The sequence below is a fragment of the Ornithodoros turicata genome, chromosome 7 (genome assembly GCF_037126465.1).
Source record: "Ornithodoros turicata isolate Travis chromosome 7, ASM3712646v1, whole genome shotgun sequence".
Classification (NCBI taxonomy): Eukaryota; Metazoa; Arthropoda; class Arachnida; order Ixodida; family Argasidae; genus Ornithodoros; species Ornithodoros turicata.
This window is the reverse complement of record NC_088207.1, coordinates 54,638,900-54,652,425: the sequence shown is the minus strand read 5'-3', so window position 1 is coordinate 54,652,425 and position 13,526 is coordinate 54,638,900. Positions and strand designations below refer to the sequence as shown.

The 13,526-nt window shown below is 46.1% G+C and overlaps 1 protein-coding gene across 1 annotated transcript; it reads right to left on the bottom strand.

Annotated features, from left to right (window-relative positions):
* Positions 1-322: 322 nt before the first annotated feature.
* On the bottom strand, positions 323-12,283 carry LOC135400128 (uncharacterized). Its single transcript, XM_064631865.1, has 4 exons — positions 12,173-12,283; positions 4,657-4,828; positions 4,374-4,577; positions 323-3,380 (listed from the first exon to the last, which is right to left on the bottom strand). Exons 1-4 carry the CDS (start codon positions 12,243-12,245, stop codon positions 3,236-3,238), a joined length of 594 nt encoding a protein of 197 aa, XP_064487935.1. The 5' UTR covers positions 12,246-12,283; the 3' UTR covers positions 323-3,235.
* Between the last annotated feature and the right edge of the window lie 1,243 nt (positions 12,284-13,526).

Here is a 13,526-nt window from a genome sequence, read left to right as displayed (position 1 = left end):
AGTTTCTCATTATTATTATTAAAATGCCCCTATTGGGGAACCCTCAGTGCACGAAAAAGACGTTATGTTCCCCATAGATTTAACCTAATTGTAAGGAAATTGATAGTTAAACTTCTTCTGAAGCCCTCTTAACTTGTTTTTGTATTTGTTTTTGTGCACAAGTTCGTAACCCGAATGTGTTGCAGCTGACTGGATCATGTGGTCTTAGGCGTCCCAGGTTTTAAAAAATGCTCCATACAATTGTGAATAAAATGTTGTTACTTAAGACCGAGTTAACCCAGATGCTTTTCAAACTCCTCCTTGACACAAAACGTCTGAACACTCACTTTCAACATTTAATTTATTTACAGTCATGTGAATGGTGTGCCATGAAAGAATGAGAAGTTTTCTGGACCCATCGTGTGTGCGGTGCTCCAACGGTTGAGACACAAGTTGTACATAATGCGTGATGGGTACTTGAAAAAGTACTGCAAGGGTACATCAAGCTGTCCCACAGTTATACTTTTTTACGACTTTTTGGTTAGGTTAGGACATGGTTGAAGCTGACATCCCCGTGTGAGAAAATGTACAAATAACACTCCATTGCTTGAGTACTTGGAGCAAAAGACGACACGAGATATAATAATAATTAGGGGCTTTACGCCACGAGACAACTGTGATAATGAGCGAAAGGAGACGGTGTTGTGAATCAGCGTGGGTATCACCACCTGAACCCCTGCGGCGGACAAACCCTGTCCTACTGATGTTATGCGGAGCCAATACACGGCACACAATACACCTGATACACAATAAGCATACACTCTAAGAAAAAAAAGGTGCAGCACAAATAATAGTAGAGATGCTTACCATTTCGAGTAAAAAAATATCTTCCAATAAGGGAGAACAGTTCTACTCACGGTAGAACTGCCTTCCGAGAATGGTAGAATATTTAGTGTCAAGGGGACATATTTCTCATCCTTGGGTTAAGTAGTACTCAGACTGTATAAGAACCACTTCTTTCTAATCCAATTCTAAGCCAAAATCCAGTTCTAATCCAACACAATCCAGTTATAAGCGAACACACTCCAATTCAAATCCAGCACAATTCGATTCAAATCCAACTCAAGCCAATTCTAAGCCATGTGATGTCACCATTAGCTCCGCCCACTTGATTGGCCCATGCTAAGCCTACTGATCATTGCTTGCTCCGCCCCATACGCTAATTACTTGGTTCCTTCACGCTGATTGGTGCATTTGCTGACTGGTGCTTTTTTCTAACACATTTAATTCTAATTAATTAAATGAATTAAATTGTAAGCCAAAATCCAGTTCTAATCACGGCTTAGAAGTCAGCATGAAGTACGCAGAGATAGTAAAGAGTTGCGCCATCTAACGAGGTAAGTTTGGACATCTAAGATAGAGCGACAGCTGGGCCACTGCCGAGCGCGCCATGTGGCGGGCGCTAGTGAAGGCTTTTAGTCAGCCAATCAGTGGACCGGGCCAATCGATAGGCTTAGATTGGAGACGGCCAATCAGAGCGCTTAAAAAGTCTGGAAAATGTGGGGGGTGATCAGTAGGCTTAAATGGACGAATTAGTGGAGCTGGTTAGTTAGCATAAAGGGGGAGCTCGGCGATCAGCACGAACCAATCGGCGTGAAGTGCGCGGAGCCAATTAGCATAAAGGAGCGGAGCTACGGTCAACCAATCAACGATCTGTAGGCTTAGCACGGGCAATTAACGTGAAGCGGTCGGAGCTAATGGCGACCAATCCGATGGCGTAGAATTGGCTTGTGTTGGATTAGAACTGGATTGTGGCTTAGAATGGGATTGGAACAGACTTCTCTTGGTTTAGAGAAGACCCTTGGCTATAGGACTTCTAGTTATACTACTGGGGTAGAGGTGTCTTCCGTATGGAGAGAAAAGATAGACCCTCCAGAGGAATAACAGTTCACCATCTAGGCAGAATTTTGCCACTAACAGGGTAGAATTCTCTTCACACTCAGGGGTAGGACTGTTCCACCAGTGTGGTAGAAATGAAGGGGTAGAAGTGTTTGTACCCCTCACTTTCTACCATAAAAGGGTTGAGAATCTCTAACGACAAACTTCTACCCAAAAAAGTAGAAAATTACACTTTTTTTTTTCCTTAGAGTGTACACAGCATGCATAGGTGGAGTTTGTTCGAAATACGTTCGCAAGGGAAGCACGTAATCTGAGCACATTTAACGCGTGTGAAGGAACCTGAACTGAAATCAAACCATCAAGAGCTATCACACGATATTAAGTACATGTGCCACACAGCAACTTGCACGATAACTGGCTTGCAGGCTAATACTGCTGATAGATGCCACACTGAAAGCCATCTACAGTCAACCCTCGATTTATGAACCTTCGATTTATGAATTCCCTCGTTTTATGAACAGGAGCACGAGGAACCAAACTTTTTACATGCATTTTCCCCTCGTTTTATGAATCTCGATATCCGAATAATGAATGGAATTTCTGGGAACCAACTAGGAGTTGCCCAGCGTTTTTGCCCTCAATTTATGAACGGGTGGTCCCGAGGTCAACAGAAATGTTCAAATGGATTATTCCGTGGTCTTATGAATGATGCCGGAACGGACGAATCTTTTTCCAGGTATTGCACCCAGGGTTTTTAACCCCTCGAAATCCGAACAACAAACGGGTTTTCCGGGGACGCATTAGGGACGACCAAGTGTATAGCAGAAGGCCTGGTCGAAAGCAAATACTCGCAAATACTGTTTCGTCACCCGATAGTACTGACTTAACGGAATTTTCGATTTATAAATCCCTCGATTTATGAACGATTTTTCTGGGAACCGAGGGTGTTCATAAATCGAGGGTTGACTGTATATAGTTTCCCACATACCCGTTTCCCACAAAACACGTCGGTCTGCAGATGGGTATCCTCAATGGGTATAGTGAAGGGCACTCTGGTATACCTGGTCGGGCAAAGTGTATGATACTGCGACAAAAAAACGTGAAATCCAAGGCGCATGTGTTGGACCTTTCGGCTAAAACGGCGCTTTTATGCGAGTTGCCTGAAACATTCAACGAGTGAGTCCCAGTCCCAGGTGTGACATCCGCAAACACTGAGCCGCGAAGGATTTCGTGCCAAACATCAAACACAAAACCAATGGAGAAGTCCTTCGTTTTGATGGAGCATTTGTGTTCGCCGCCGAACGGTCATTTGATCACTTTGAAGGTCCCTTTGTAGACGCCAACCAAGTGCTACAGTTCAAACCACTCCCTTGGGTGTCACCTTGCACACACAGTGATGATTCACAGAGACGTAGCCCCAGCGGGCGTTCCTGTCATCTCCCTCTAGTGGCCGGTAGTAGAGATACATCCAACCTTTGCGTTCTGTGCACTCGCTGTCGTACCTGCAAGTCATCGAAGTCAGTGATATCAGTGCTCTGGCAGTCTTTTTTTTTTGTGTGTGTGTGTGTGTCTTTGAAACCTACAAGTTTCGCAAAGTGTTACTTTATGTGACGTAGAAGTTGCAGAAAATGAATTTGTCATGGGGGAATGAAATCCGCAGCCAGATCATGGCTCATGGCACGTAAGATGCCCCCACTTGGCAACATTGTCGCTTGAGGAGGACAACTCTCCATGGAAATATGAGCCCTAATTGGCCCGCATGCTCTTCTTTCGCGCCGCCGAAAAGTTTTGTTCTCTGGAACCATGTCTAGAACACACTGAAGAATAGGCATGAAGATGGATTGTCCACATTGCTTCGATCCTATGAGGCAAGGAAGAGACTACTAATTCATCAATAGCAGGAGAATCTTGCGATTCAGGCATCTACTTGTCACAGTTAAATTGCGCCCCAAAGATCAGCCATGAGCAGTTCGGCGGCGTCCTGAAGCGCAACTTAATCAGGCCTGTATGCGCGGTGTTGCTTACGGGGGCCCCTCCACGTCACTGAGCGACGTCATCACCCCCTCCCAGGCTCTCGGAAGTAGTTCAGGGTATTCTAAAGGATGTGCACATCAAAAACCCCAATCGCGTGCCACGCAGTTCACCTAGAATCGTGCGCGTGTTCTCGGTTGCACCAGAGCAATTCCGACGGGGGGAGAATGGAAGGCGCCCCTGGCGTCTTCGCTCCAGGTGGCGCCACCCTAACCGTAGAGCCCTTAACTCAGAAACGCACATAGCCTACGATATGAGAAGGGCCAGGCGCGGATCTAGGGGGGATGTCCACGGGTCCGGATCCCCCACTCAATTCCAGACTTGAACATAGGGTTCAATGGACCAATCCCAGCATGCACGTGGCACTTGTCCACAGCGGACCCCCCCCCCCCCCCCCACACACACATCGGGAAAATTCCTGGCAGGGGAGACGGCAGGGGTGATCATGATGATGGAATACTTACGTTGCAGAGATCGCGTTGCAGGCGTTCTTTGTGCTGACGCAGCGGTAGGAAAAGACGTACTGCTGAATCTCGTCCTGAACAATTTCCACTTGACGACCGTCATAGTCTTGAGTGCGGTTCAACTGTTCCCACTGCGTCGTCGTCTGGCAGATTTCTTCCGAAGGCAACGACACTCCGTCCCTCTTGTGCAGCATCCAGTTGCGCCTGGTAGAAGGACATTGTCTTATTAACGCTCTGTGGAATATTTTTCGGGTACGAAGGGTATATTTATATCGTTCATTACCTATCTTTGGTATCCCTCCTGTAATGCATGGGTGGCTTTCCGATCCATAGGTGTTTCTGAGCCAGAACTGGATGATGCCTTATGTGCTCTGGAAGTTCTTCCAACCTTTCGTTTAATCTCGTCGTTTGCTCGGGACTCCCTGCCAGTTCACGGTCAACTCCTTCGGCAAGTGCTGCGTGGAGATAATACTACAGGGTATTTCACCTAAAGTGATGCGAAATTCGAACTGGCCACATACTCGCTGGAGGATTGTGGGACTTTCGCCAATTACCTTCTGGAATCTTTTGTCGACATTTAGGAAGGCTTTGGATGGTTTTTAATTGAGGGGAATCTATTTTTTCTCGATCGAACTTGGAAAATTGCCATGCCAACCTCACCTTTTTTTTAAAGAAGTAGGAAAGTCCTCCAGGGATAATCGCAGACCCAACAAGAACTATGCACGCGGTATAGCAACATAGTCGGGGGGGGGGGGGGTGAAAGCAAAGTGGTTCGTTTGGCAGTCTTCAAAGTTCGATTGAAAAAATAAATTTCGATCAATTAAAAATTGTCCAAAGCCCTTCTAAAGGGCGGTAATTGTCGAAAGTCCCATAATCCTCCACCGACTACGTATCAAACACCCTGAATATCGTACCCTGATGCCTGTTACTCAAAAATGGCGCCATCATTATGGCAGGGGATTTCTCGTGGTGAGAGGCGGAAACCGAAAATAGGTGAGGCTTTTGTGTAACGCAATATTTGGCATCCTGCCAGTTGACGCTGCCGCGAGATCATAGGTCTACGCAGGCAATGTAACGTCTCAGTCCAGCGGTAATCTATTGTGTTTAGTGATTGTTATAATAGATTGATTGCCCTCCCCTTTTTGTTAACGTTATTGTACCGGGTCTACTAGAGGTCTACTACACTACTGTCGTCTATTCCCGTTGGTACCATAAAGCAACAAAGGCCCAAAAGATGTATCTATATCATTTACCTATTCAACAGGTTGAGCCCTCATTACTCAATTTTCGTCCCAATTGCGTTCGTAGCTTTTAGAAAATTAAAATTGAAGATTACGAGCAACACTGTGTCAAAGTGGTCACCATCATGGGCATTGCTCGTTGTATGCGGATAACGCTGAGTCTAACACGAAAGAAGTTTGCCACATGTCGACTACGTAGCCATCAGGAGCAGCGATTCAGTCGGTAACATAGATCACTGTTGCTTGACCAGTTGGGGATTAGTTTGGCACCAGACGTCGCCTCCAGCTGTTTTACTTCAATTTGGCTTGCAAATTAGAAATGTCGACGTTGGTTTCTAAGCAACCAACTGTTAAAGTACACTGTCTGTAAGGAACGTGCTTGCCTGCTGTTTACCGAACTCACCGAACGAAGACAGTATTTTACGTACGAGTGCATACCATGAATGAAGTACTAACCTCTTTTAATCGTGGGCGTTCCCAGGATTCTTTCCGGGGGGGGGGCAAAAGACTTTCATGGGGAGGCAAGGCGCGCAAACGATAGACACCAGATAAGAGAATGAGGACAATCGATATGAAGGGGATACGGTGGATAACATATGACATCTGACCATGACGACCTGAGCCGGTGATCTTGGAGCTTTCCCCCTCTCGGAACGCGTGGTGGTGGTGGTGATGGTGAAAGGGCTTGCCGTTGTCGGCCTCACGTATGTGGGCAACGTCACAACTGACGCCCTGGGGAAATGTGCGTCCTGGGCCGACTTCTAGGGGAACTGTGCCGACATATGGCGGCGGAACGCGGGCTTCAATCGTCCGACTTGTCGTCTGTCCAATTAGAAGCCGTGTGTCCGCATGACTCTATTGTCAGAGCGTTTCATACCTGTGGCCTTAGTGTAGAGTCATTGGGTATGGCTATTTGTAGCATCTTGTACCAAAAAAAAAAACAAAAAAAAAAAAGAAAAGTTGCAGACTATCACGGAAGGTGTTGCGATTTTCAGCGACAGCTGTTAGTGACTTTTGCTGACGCTGACGAAACCTTTGGCATTGCCGCTAAATGTCGCCACACTTTCCGTGACGGTCTGCAAATTTGTTTGTAAAATGTTTGTGACATGTTTGCAGAAAGGTTATTAATTGCTGGAAGGGAACTCTGAGACAAGGAAGAGACATACACAGGACAGGACAACAACGTCTCTTCGAAGTTCATTACAATCGCATGTACAACCAGCTAACCTGCATCTTATCTCTCCTCCGTGCATGAGAGTATGATCGAGGCGCCGGATCTGCGTAAACGGCATTCGCGGAGAGATCAGCCGATCACTCCCCAAGTCGAGTTCCGGCAAATCGGTCGGCGGATAGACATAGGCTGCGTTCCAATACCTCGGTTAGTCGACTGCCTAGCGGTCTAACCGGAAGTGCGCTTGCGCCGTACGCATTTCTTGCGTGAGCAACGAGATGGCGCCATAGGCGCCTCGGCTAGGCAAGCCTGTTCCAATACGCTGTGCAAGTGCGTCTCTGCGCATGAAAGGAGGCACTGAGAGGGAAGAGGGAGGGCACCGCCGTAGCCAATGGGGCTTCCCGAGTGGAGTAACCGGGAGAGGAGATATGCGCAGAACGCTCGGTTACTTGCAGAGCGTATAGTGACAAGCAAAGGGGTCTACTCAGCTGCCTAGTCAGGCGGCTTCGCGGGCGCGAGGTATTGGAACGCAGCCATAGGCTCCGCACGTCGCGAGTGTCGGAACCAGGCGCTCAGTGAACGTACGCAGGTAGAGGAAATGCGAAACGTTAAATTTTAAATTATTTGCGAAATTTTAAATTTGCAAGTAAAATCGCGGTAAATCGACTTTGGGCGACGTCTGGTAGAAAATAATTCCGAATTTGTCAAGCAACAGTGATCTATGTTCCCGACTGGCTTGCTGTTCATGATGACTTCGTAGCCGACACGTAGACGACTTCTTTTGTTTTAGACACAGTGTTGCGCTCATGCAATGTAGTTTTGCTGCCGTATTGACGAACATTGCACCGTTCGTGGCGGCTTCGGCGCAGTGTTGCCCGTAATATTCAATTTAAATGTCTGGAAACTACGAATTGCGCAATTGTGACAAATGAGTGCTGAGAGCTCAGGCTATCAAAATAGATAAATTTTGCGAGATTGCAGCTCTCGTGCTTTACAGTACCTTTAACTTATTCGGGTAAAACGGTGTCGATGGACAGTTTCCAGTCTGTCAGTTCTTGACAGTCTTGCCCTAATGGCCGTCACGAAGACAACATAACGATGTTATGCTCAAACGTCGCCACTGCTTCGGCCTTTCTGGGCCTCTTCAGCAGTGCGTTTGAGCGGGTGGCGTCAGAAGGTCACGTGATATCCTCCCGTCAAGGTGTGATGTGATAAGCCACACGCTCAAACGTCGCCACTGCTAAAGAGGCCCAGAAAGGCCGAAACAGTGCTGGTATGGCGACTTCTGAGCACTTACAAACACGTACACACTACCCTTTTCCGCTAAGTAACATAATGTTATGTTATTTTACTAGACGGAGTGAGCGTAACCCACTATATGTATGGCTCCGTTTCATACTTTATGGACTATGGGCCCCACACTCCTTATTTACACTTTTTTATTTTACTGTTGTACTTTTCTAAAACTGCCATTTTTTATTTGTTTATTTTTCGAGCGACCGTCGATGGTGGCGCCGATCAGCGCGAGAGATCTCAGCAGACAAACGGGAAGTGACGTTTTATCGGTGCGCGCTTGCCCGGAGGCCGGTTCCCTGTTTACGAACCCTTACGCCATCGTGGAGACGGAAAACTACGTACCTGCTTTCTCTGCGATAAAAACGTCACGGCAAAAAACGGGCGAGGAGGTGAAGACATGAAAGCGACGGAGGGGGATCGCGCGAGATCTTGGCTGTGCAATAAACTAGACTCTTAAAAATGAGGGGGGGGGGGGAGTGATGGTGATAGGGCTTGCCGTTGTCGGCCTCACGTATGTGGGCAACGTCACGACTGACGCCCTGGGGGAATGTGCGTCCTGGGCCGACTTCTAAGGGAACTGTGCCGACATATGTCTGAAAGCGTCTGAGGAAATGAACTTCACCACATAGCACGTTCCTAGCCAACCATCGTCCCGTATGACAACGTTCTCGCCCCGGATTTGTTGAAAACGGGAGGCGGAGCCTATTTTGTTTCATTATGCACGGCACAGAATAGGCTCCGCCTCCCGTTTTCAACAAATCAGGGGCGAGAACGTTGTCATTCGGGACGACGGTTGGCTACACTGTTAAAACAGAACTTCACCACATAGCACGCTCATAGCCAACCACCATTCCGAAATATATCATTCTGTATATTGATTTGTCGAAAATGGGAGGAGGCGCCTATCTGGGACAGATTATCTTGTCCCAGATAGGCACCTCCCCCATGTTTTGAACAAATCAGGACACAGAATGATATCGTTCGGAATGATGGTTGGCTAGGAGCGTGCTATGTGGTGAAGTTCTGTTTTAACAGTGTAGCAATAACTTGGTAACGCGGAAGTGCACAGGTATACGACAGAGATAAGGTTTTGATAAGCTGTTTAGTGCGTATCAGTCAACATTCACAACGTGATTTCTTGGAAAGTTTGGAAATGGTTTCCACCTCCGTCCAAAGTGCGCACATCTCCCATTTCCAAAACGGTGTCGTCTCTTATATATATCGAAGGTCGACACTTTGGCAAGCTCCAGCAAGACGTGTCTCCGTCTTGTCTATGAGTGCTGTTGTGGCGTCGTACTGTCTCTCTTTTGGACCCAAGGACGACATGCTGCTGACGCGGACGCAACCATAGGTACCCCCCTCGAGTTGGGGGCGAGGTTTAAAATAAACTCGTTTGATGTGCTTCGAAACGACCCTTCAAACGGGTCAGTCGCTTTTCGTGCAGACGTCTGGATGGTTGCCCTGCCGAACATTTTACCGACTTCCTTCCTCTTTCTTATCGGCACCTTCTGCGCACATGGGGAAAGCACAGTGCTTCCCATTGGGTCTTATCTTTTCTACAGGAACGACCAATAGATCTTGGAGAACACGCCATTGTATTATCCGTGCGGAAAAGATGTCTATAAAAAAAGGGGCAACATTTTTTTTCGATTTCGATGACTCAGTCACTCAAGAATCGTGTATCGTTGTCTTCGTTCCGTGTGCTGTAGAAATGTTTACAAATATCTGGTTATTTTTCTTTATTGACTTTAACTTATTCCCCCCTGTAATTTATTCTTCGGTGTCTATAAGACGGGCGCTAGTGTTCGGGCATTCTCCCGCACTATCTTTCATGTTGGACATTATTAAACTTTTACTAAAGTTTAGAAATAGTAAATCTGAAATCAAAACGTATTACTAAAATTAAGTGCGTTTCAAAAAAATACAATCTGCGAAACTACTTGAACGGCGGTAATTTGTAGTTCCTACACTCTTAAAAATGAACTTCACCGCATAGCACGCTCCTAGCCAACCATCGTCTCGAATGACATCGTTCTCGTCCGTGATTTGTTGAAAACGGGAGGTGTACGCCTTTTTTGTGACACTTATGCAGTTCATAATTGTCACAAAAATGGCGTACGCCTCCCGTTTCCAGCAAATCAGGGGAGAGAACGATGTCATTCGAGGTTATGGTTGGCTAAGAGCGTGCTATGCGGTGAAGTTCATTTTTAAGAGTGTATACGATTACGAATGTTTCTTTCAAATGTTATGTAAAAGATGCCGACTATTGAACGTGCCTGTGACTGAATAACAACTCGCGTTTACAATTACTTTGAATTACAATTACAACTAAGAAATATCTACCCTGGCTAACTTTTGAGAACTTGGTGAGAACCCTATAATCGGAACCGTGGATGGAATCTAAGGATGATAGCTTGGGGTTTCCGCTGGATTCGGAGGGACGCCAGTATTGGTCCAAAAATGAATGCCAATCTTTTGCCAATCTGATACGTGTTGAAAAAAAAAATAATTAAATTAGATAAGCAGATTAGAGGGACCGTCCCGCAAAGTGGTTCGTTACAATTAAAACGCCTCATATCTGCAAGTCACGCGAGTGAGTATTTTCTAATCCGTACTACGTTTTTAAAACAGAATTTCACCACATAGCACGCTCCTAGCCAATCATCATTCCGAATGATATCATTCTGTGCATTGATTTGTTGAAAATGGGAGGAGGAGCCTCTGGGACGGATCATCTTCTCCCAGATAGGCGCCTCCCCCCTGTTTTGAACGAATCATGACACAGAATCATTCGGTATGATGGTTGGCTGGATGCGTGCTATGTGGTGAAGTTCTGTTTTAACAGTGTACGGCGCTGGAGCGTCTTCCCTAAACTCTTCGATGCATCTCTATATGCGTGTCGGTTTTCACAAATATTTCGACCGTAAACCATCGTAAGTGGGAAACTTGTACTCGAGAAATTTTCTAACATGGTACAATTTTGCGTTTGCCAGAGATGATCTCATAGCGTGTGGCGAGATCAGTCAATCAGGTGCGCAGAATTCAAGAGCTATACGGAATGGCAAGCGAGATAAAATGGCATAACCACGAACAGGTTGACAGGTGAGCTGCATAATGATCAAGGCCTGTCTGATGTAAATGTTCATATTATTTTGTCAATTTACTCCACTCCCTTATGAAAAGTCCCGCAAGGTCCATTTAAGGTGAAATAAATGAAATGAAACGAAATAACGATGAAGCCACCCAGACTCAGGCTCGAATACCAATTTCGTTGGTCGTTTTCATGCAGCGCAATGTGGTTGGGGTAAAAAACGTACGGAACGACCAATGAAACGCTACCAGTGTATCGGGTTAGTGCAATCTTTTTTTCCACTGCAACAACCAGTGGAGTTGGCCATAAATATCTGGGGAAAAAATCGCACTTAGCGTACTTTGTAACTCAGCGTACAGAGTAAAACTATCGCAACTACACTCTAAAAACAGAACTTCACCGCATAGCACGCTGTGCGCCAACCATTCCCACGAATGATACGGTTATCGCTCCCGATTCGAGGGGTTAGGAGGGCGTACGCCTTTTTGTGGCAATTATCATATATCCAAATTGCCACAAAAAGGCGTACGCCCACCACTTTCCTCGAATCAGAAGCGATAACCGTATCATTCGTGGCAATGGTTGGTGCACAGCGTGCTATGCGGTGAAGTTCTGTTTTTAGAGCAAGCCCTATCACCACCAACACCACCACCACCATCTGTTTTTAGAGTGTATGGTGCACTCTTAAAAATGAACTTCACCGCATGGCACGCTCCTAGCCAACCATAATGTCGAATGATATATAGTTATCTGCCCTGCTTCGTTGAAAACGGGGGGCGTACGCCTTTTTGTGACAATTATGAACAGCATAAGTGTCACAAAAAAGGCGTACGCCTCCCGTTTCCAGCAAATCGGGGCAGATAACTATAGCATTCGAGATTATGGTTGGCTAGGAGCGTGCCATGCGGTGAAGTTCACTTTTAAGAGTGTGACTGAGACAATACGAAAACGTGATTCGCAGGGGGGGTAGATATCGGATGGTGTGTTGAAAGATAAGTACCTGATGACCCCCAGAAGAGCAACTGCAGGAGTACGAAGTAGTAGTATCCGAGTGGCCCACAAGCAGCTCCCATCTCCAGTCGTTCCCGTCTGTCACTGAAGCCAGGGGAGGGGGGAGGGCCTCCCTGAGAAAGGGATGTCACGTGCACAACTTTGGAAAGTACCGCCCGGTGACGCACTTGTTCTAATGGCTGCTCTGAATGGCTGTCTGTAACAGCGATAAGAATACTTGGCGTCAACAGAGGCGTCAAAACGGAGAGAAAATATACCGGCTGGAAAATCTCACGGGTTTTACCTACGGTGTAAAAGGGAGGGGGTATTTTTAGGATGGTCGGTTCCAGATGAACTGGCTATAAGGCTTCTTGAATAAAAAAAGCCCCTTTCATCCCGTATGACGTCTTCCCTGGAGTAATCGAAAAAGAAATCATTGTATAGTACTTCAGGGGCTCACAGAGACACTAAATTAGAAAAATCTCTTTTGCGTTGTTAGTCAGGTGGGGGAAAAAAAGTCAAAACAAGTTCCGAACGCACTCTTAAAAATGAACTTCACCTAATAGCACGCTCCTAGCCAACCATTATCTCGAATGATATCGTTATCTGCCGTGATTTGTTGAAAACGGAAGGCGTACGCCTTTTTTTGTGACAATTATCAACAGCATAAGTGTCACAAAAAAAGGCGTACGCCCCCGTTTTCAACAAATCAGAGCAGATAACGATATTATTCGAGATAATGGTTGGCTAGGAGCGAGCTATGCGGTGAAGTTCATTTTTAAGAGTGCGGGATGAGGGCGAAAAAGAGACACAATGTACACTCTTAAAAACGAACTTCACCGCATAGCACGCTCTTAGCCAACCATCATCTCGAATGATATCATTATATGCCCTGATTTGTTGAAAACGGAAGGCGTACGCCTTTTTTGTGACAATTATCAACAGCATAAGTGTCACAAAAAAAGGCGTACGCCCCCGTTTTCAACAAATCAGAGCAGATAACGATATTATTCGAGATAAGGGTTGGCTAGGAGCGAGCTATGCGGTGAAGTTCATTTTTAAGAGTGCGGGATGAGGGCGAAAAAGAGACACAATGTACACTCTTAAAAACGAACTTCACCGCATAGCACGCTCTTAGCCAACCATCATCTCGAATGATATCATTATATGCCCTGATTTGTTGAAAACGGAAGGCGTACGCCTTTTTTGTGACAATTATCAACAGCATAAGTGTCACAAAAAAAAGGCGTACGCCCCCGTTTTCAACAAATCAGAGCAGATAACGATATTATTCGAGATAATGGTTGGCTAGGAGCGAGCTATGCGGTGAAGTTCATTTTTAAGAGTGCGGGATGAGGGCGAAA

Excerpts from the sequence above, each read along its gene's own strand:
- LOC135400128 (XM_064631865.1), bottom strand. The coding sequence starts at position 12,245 with ATGGGAGCTGCTTGTGGGCCACTCGGATACTACTACTTCGTACTCCTG. Across the intron at positions 4,829-12,172 it reads GCTCTTCTGGGGGTCATCAG|CACTTGCCGAAGGAGTTGAC; the intron begins GTACTTATCTTT and ends ATCTCCACGCAG. Across the intron at positions 4,578-4,656 it reads AGGAGGGATACCAAAGATAG|GCGCAACTGGATGCTGCACA; the intron begins GTAATGAACGAT and ends TCCTTCTACCAG.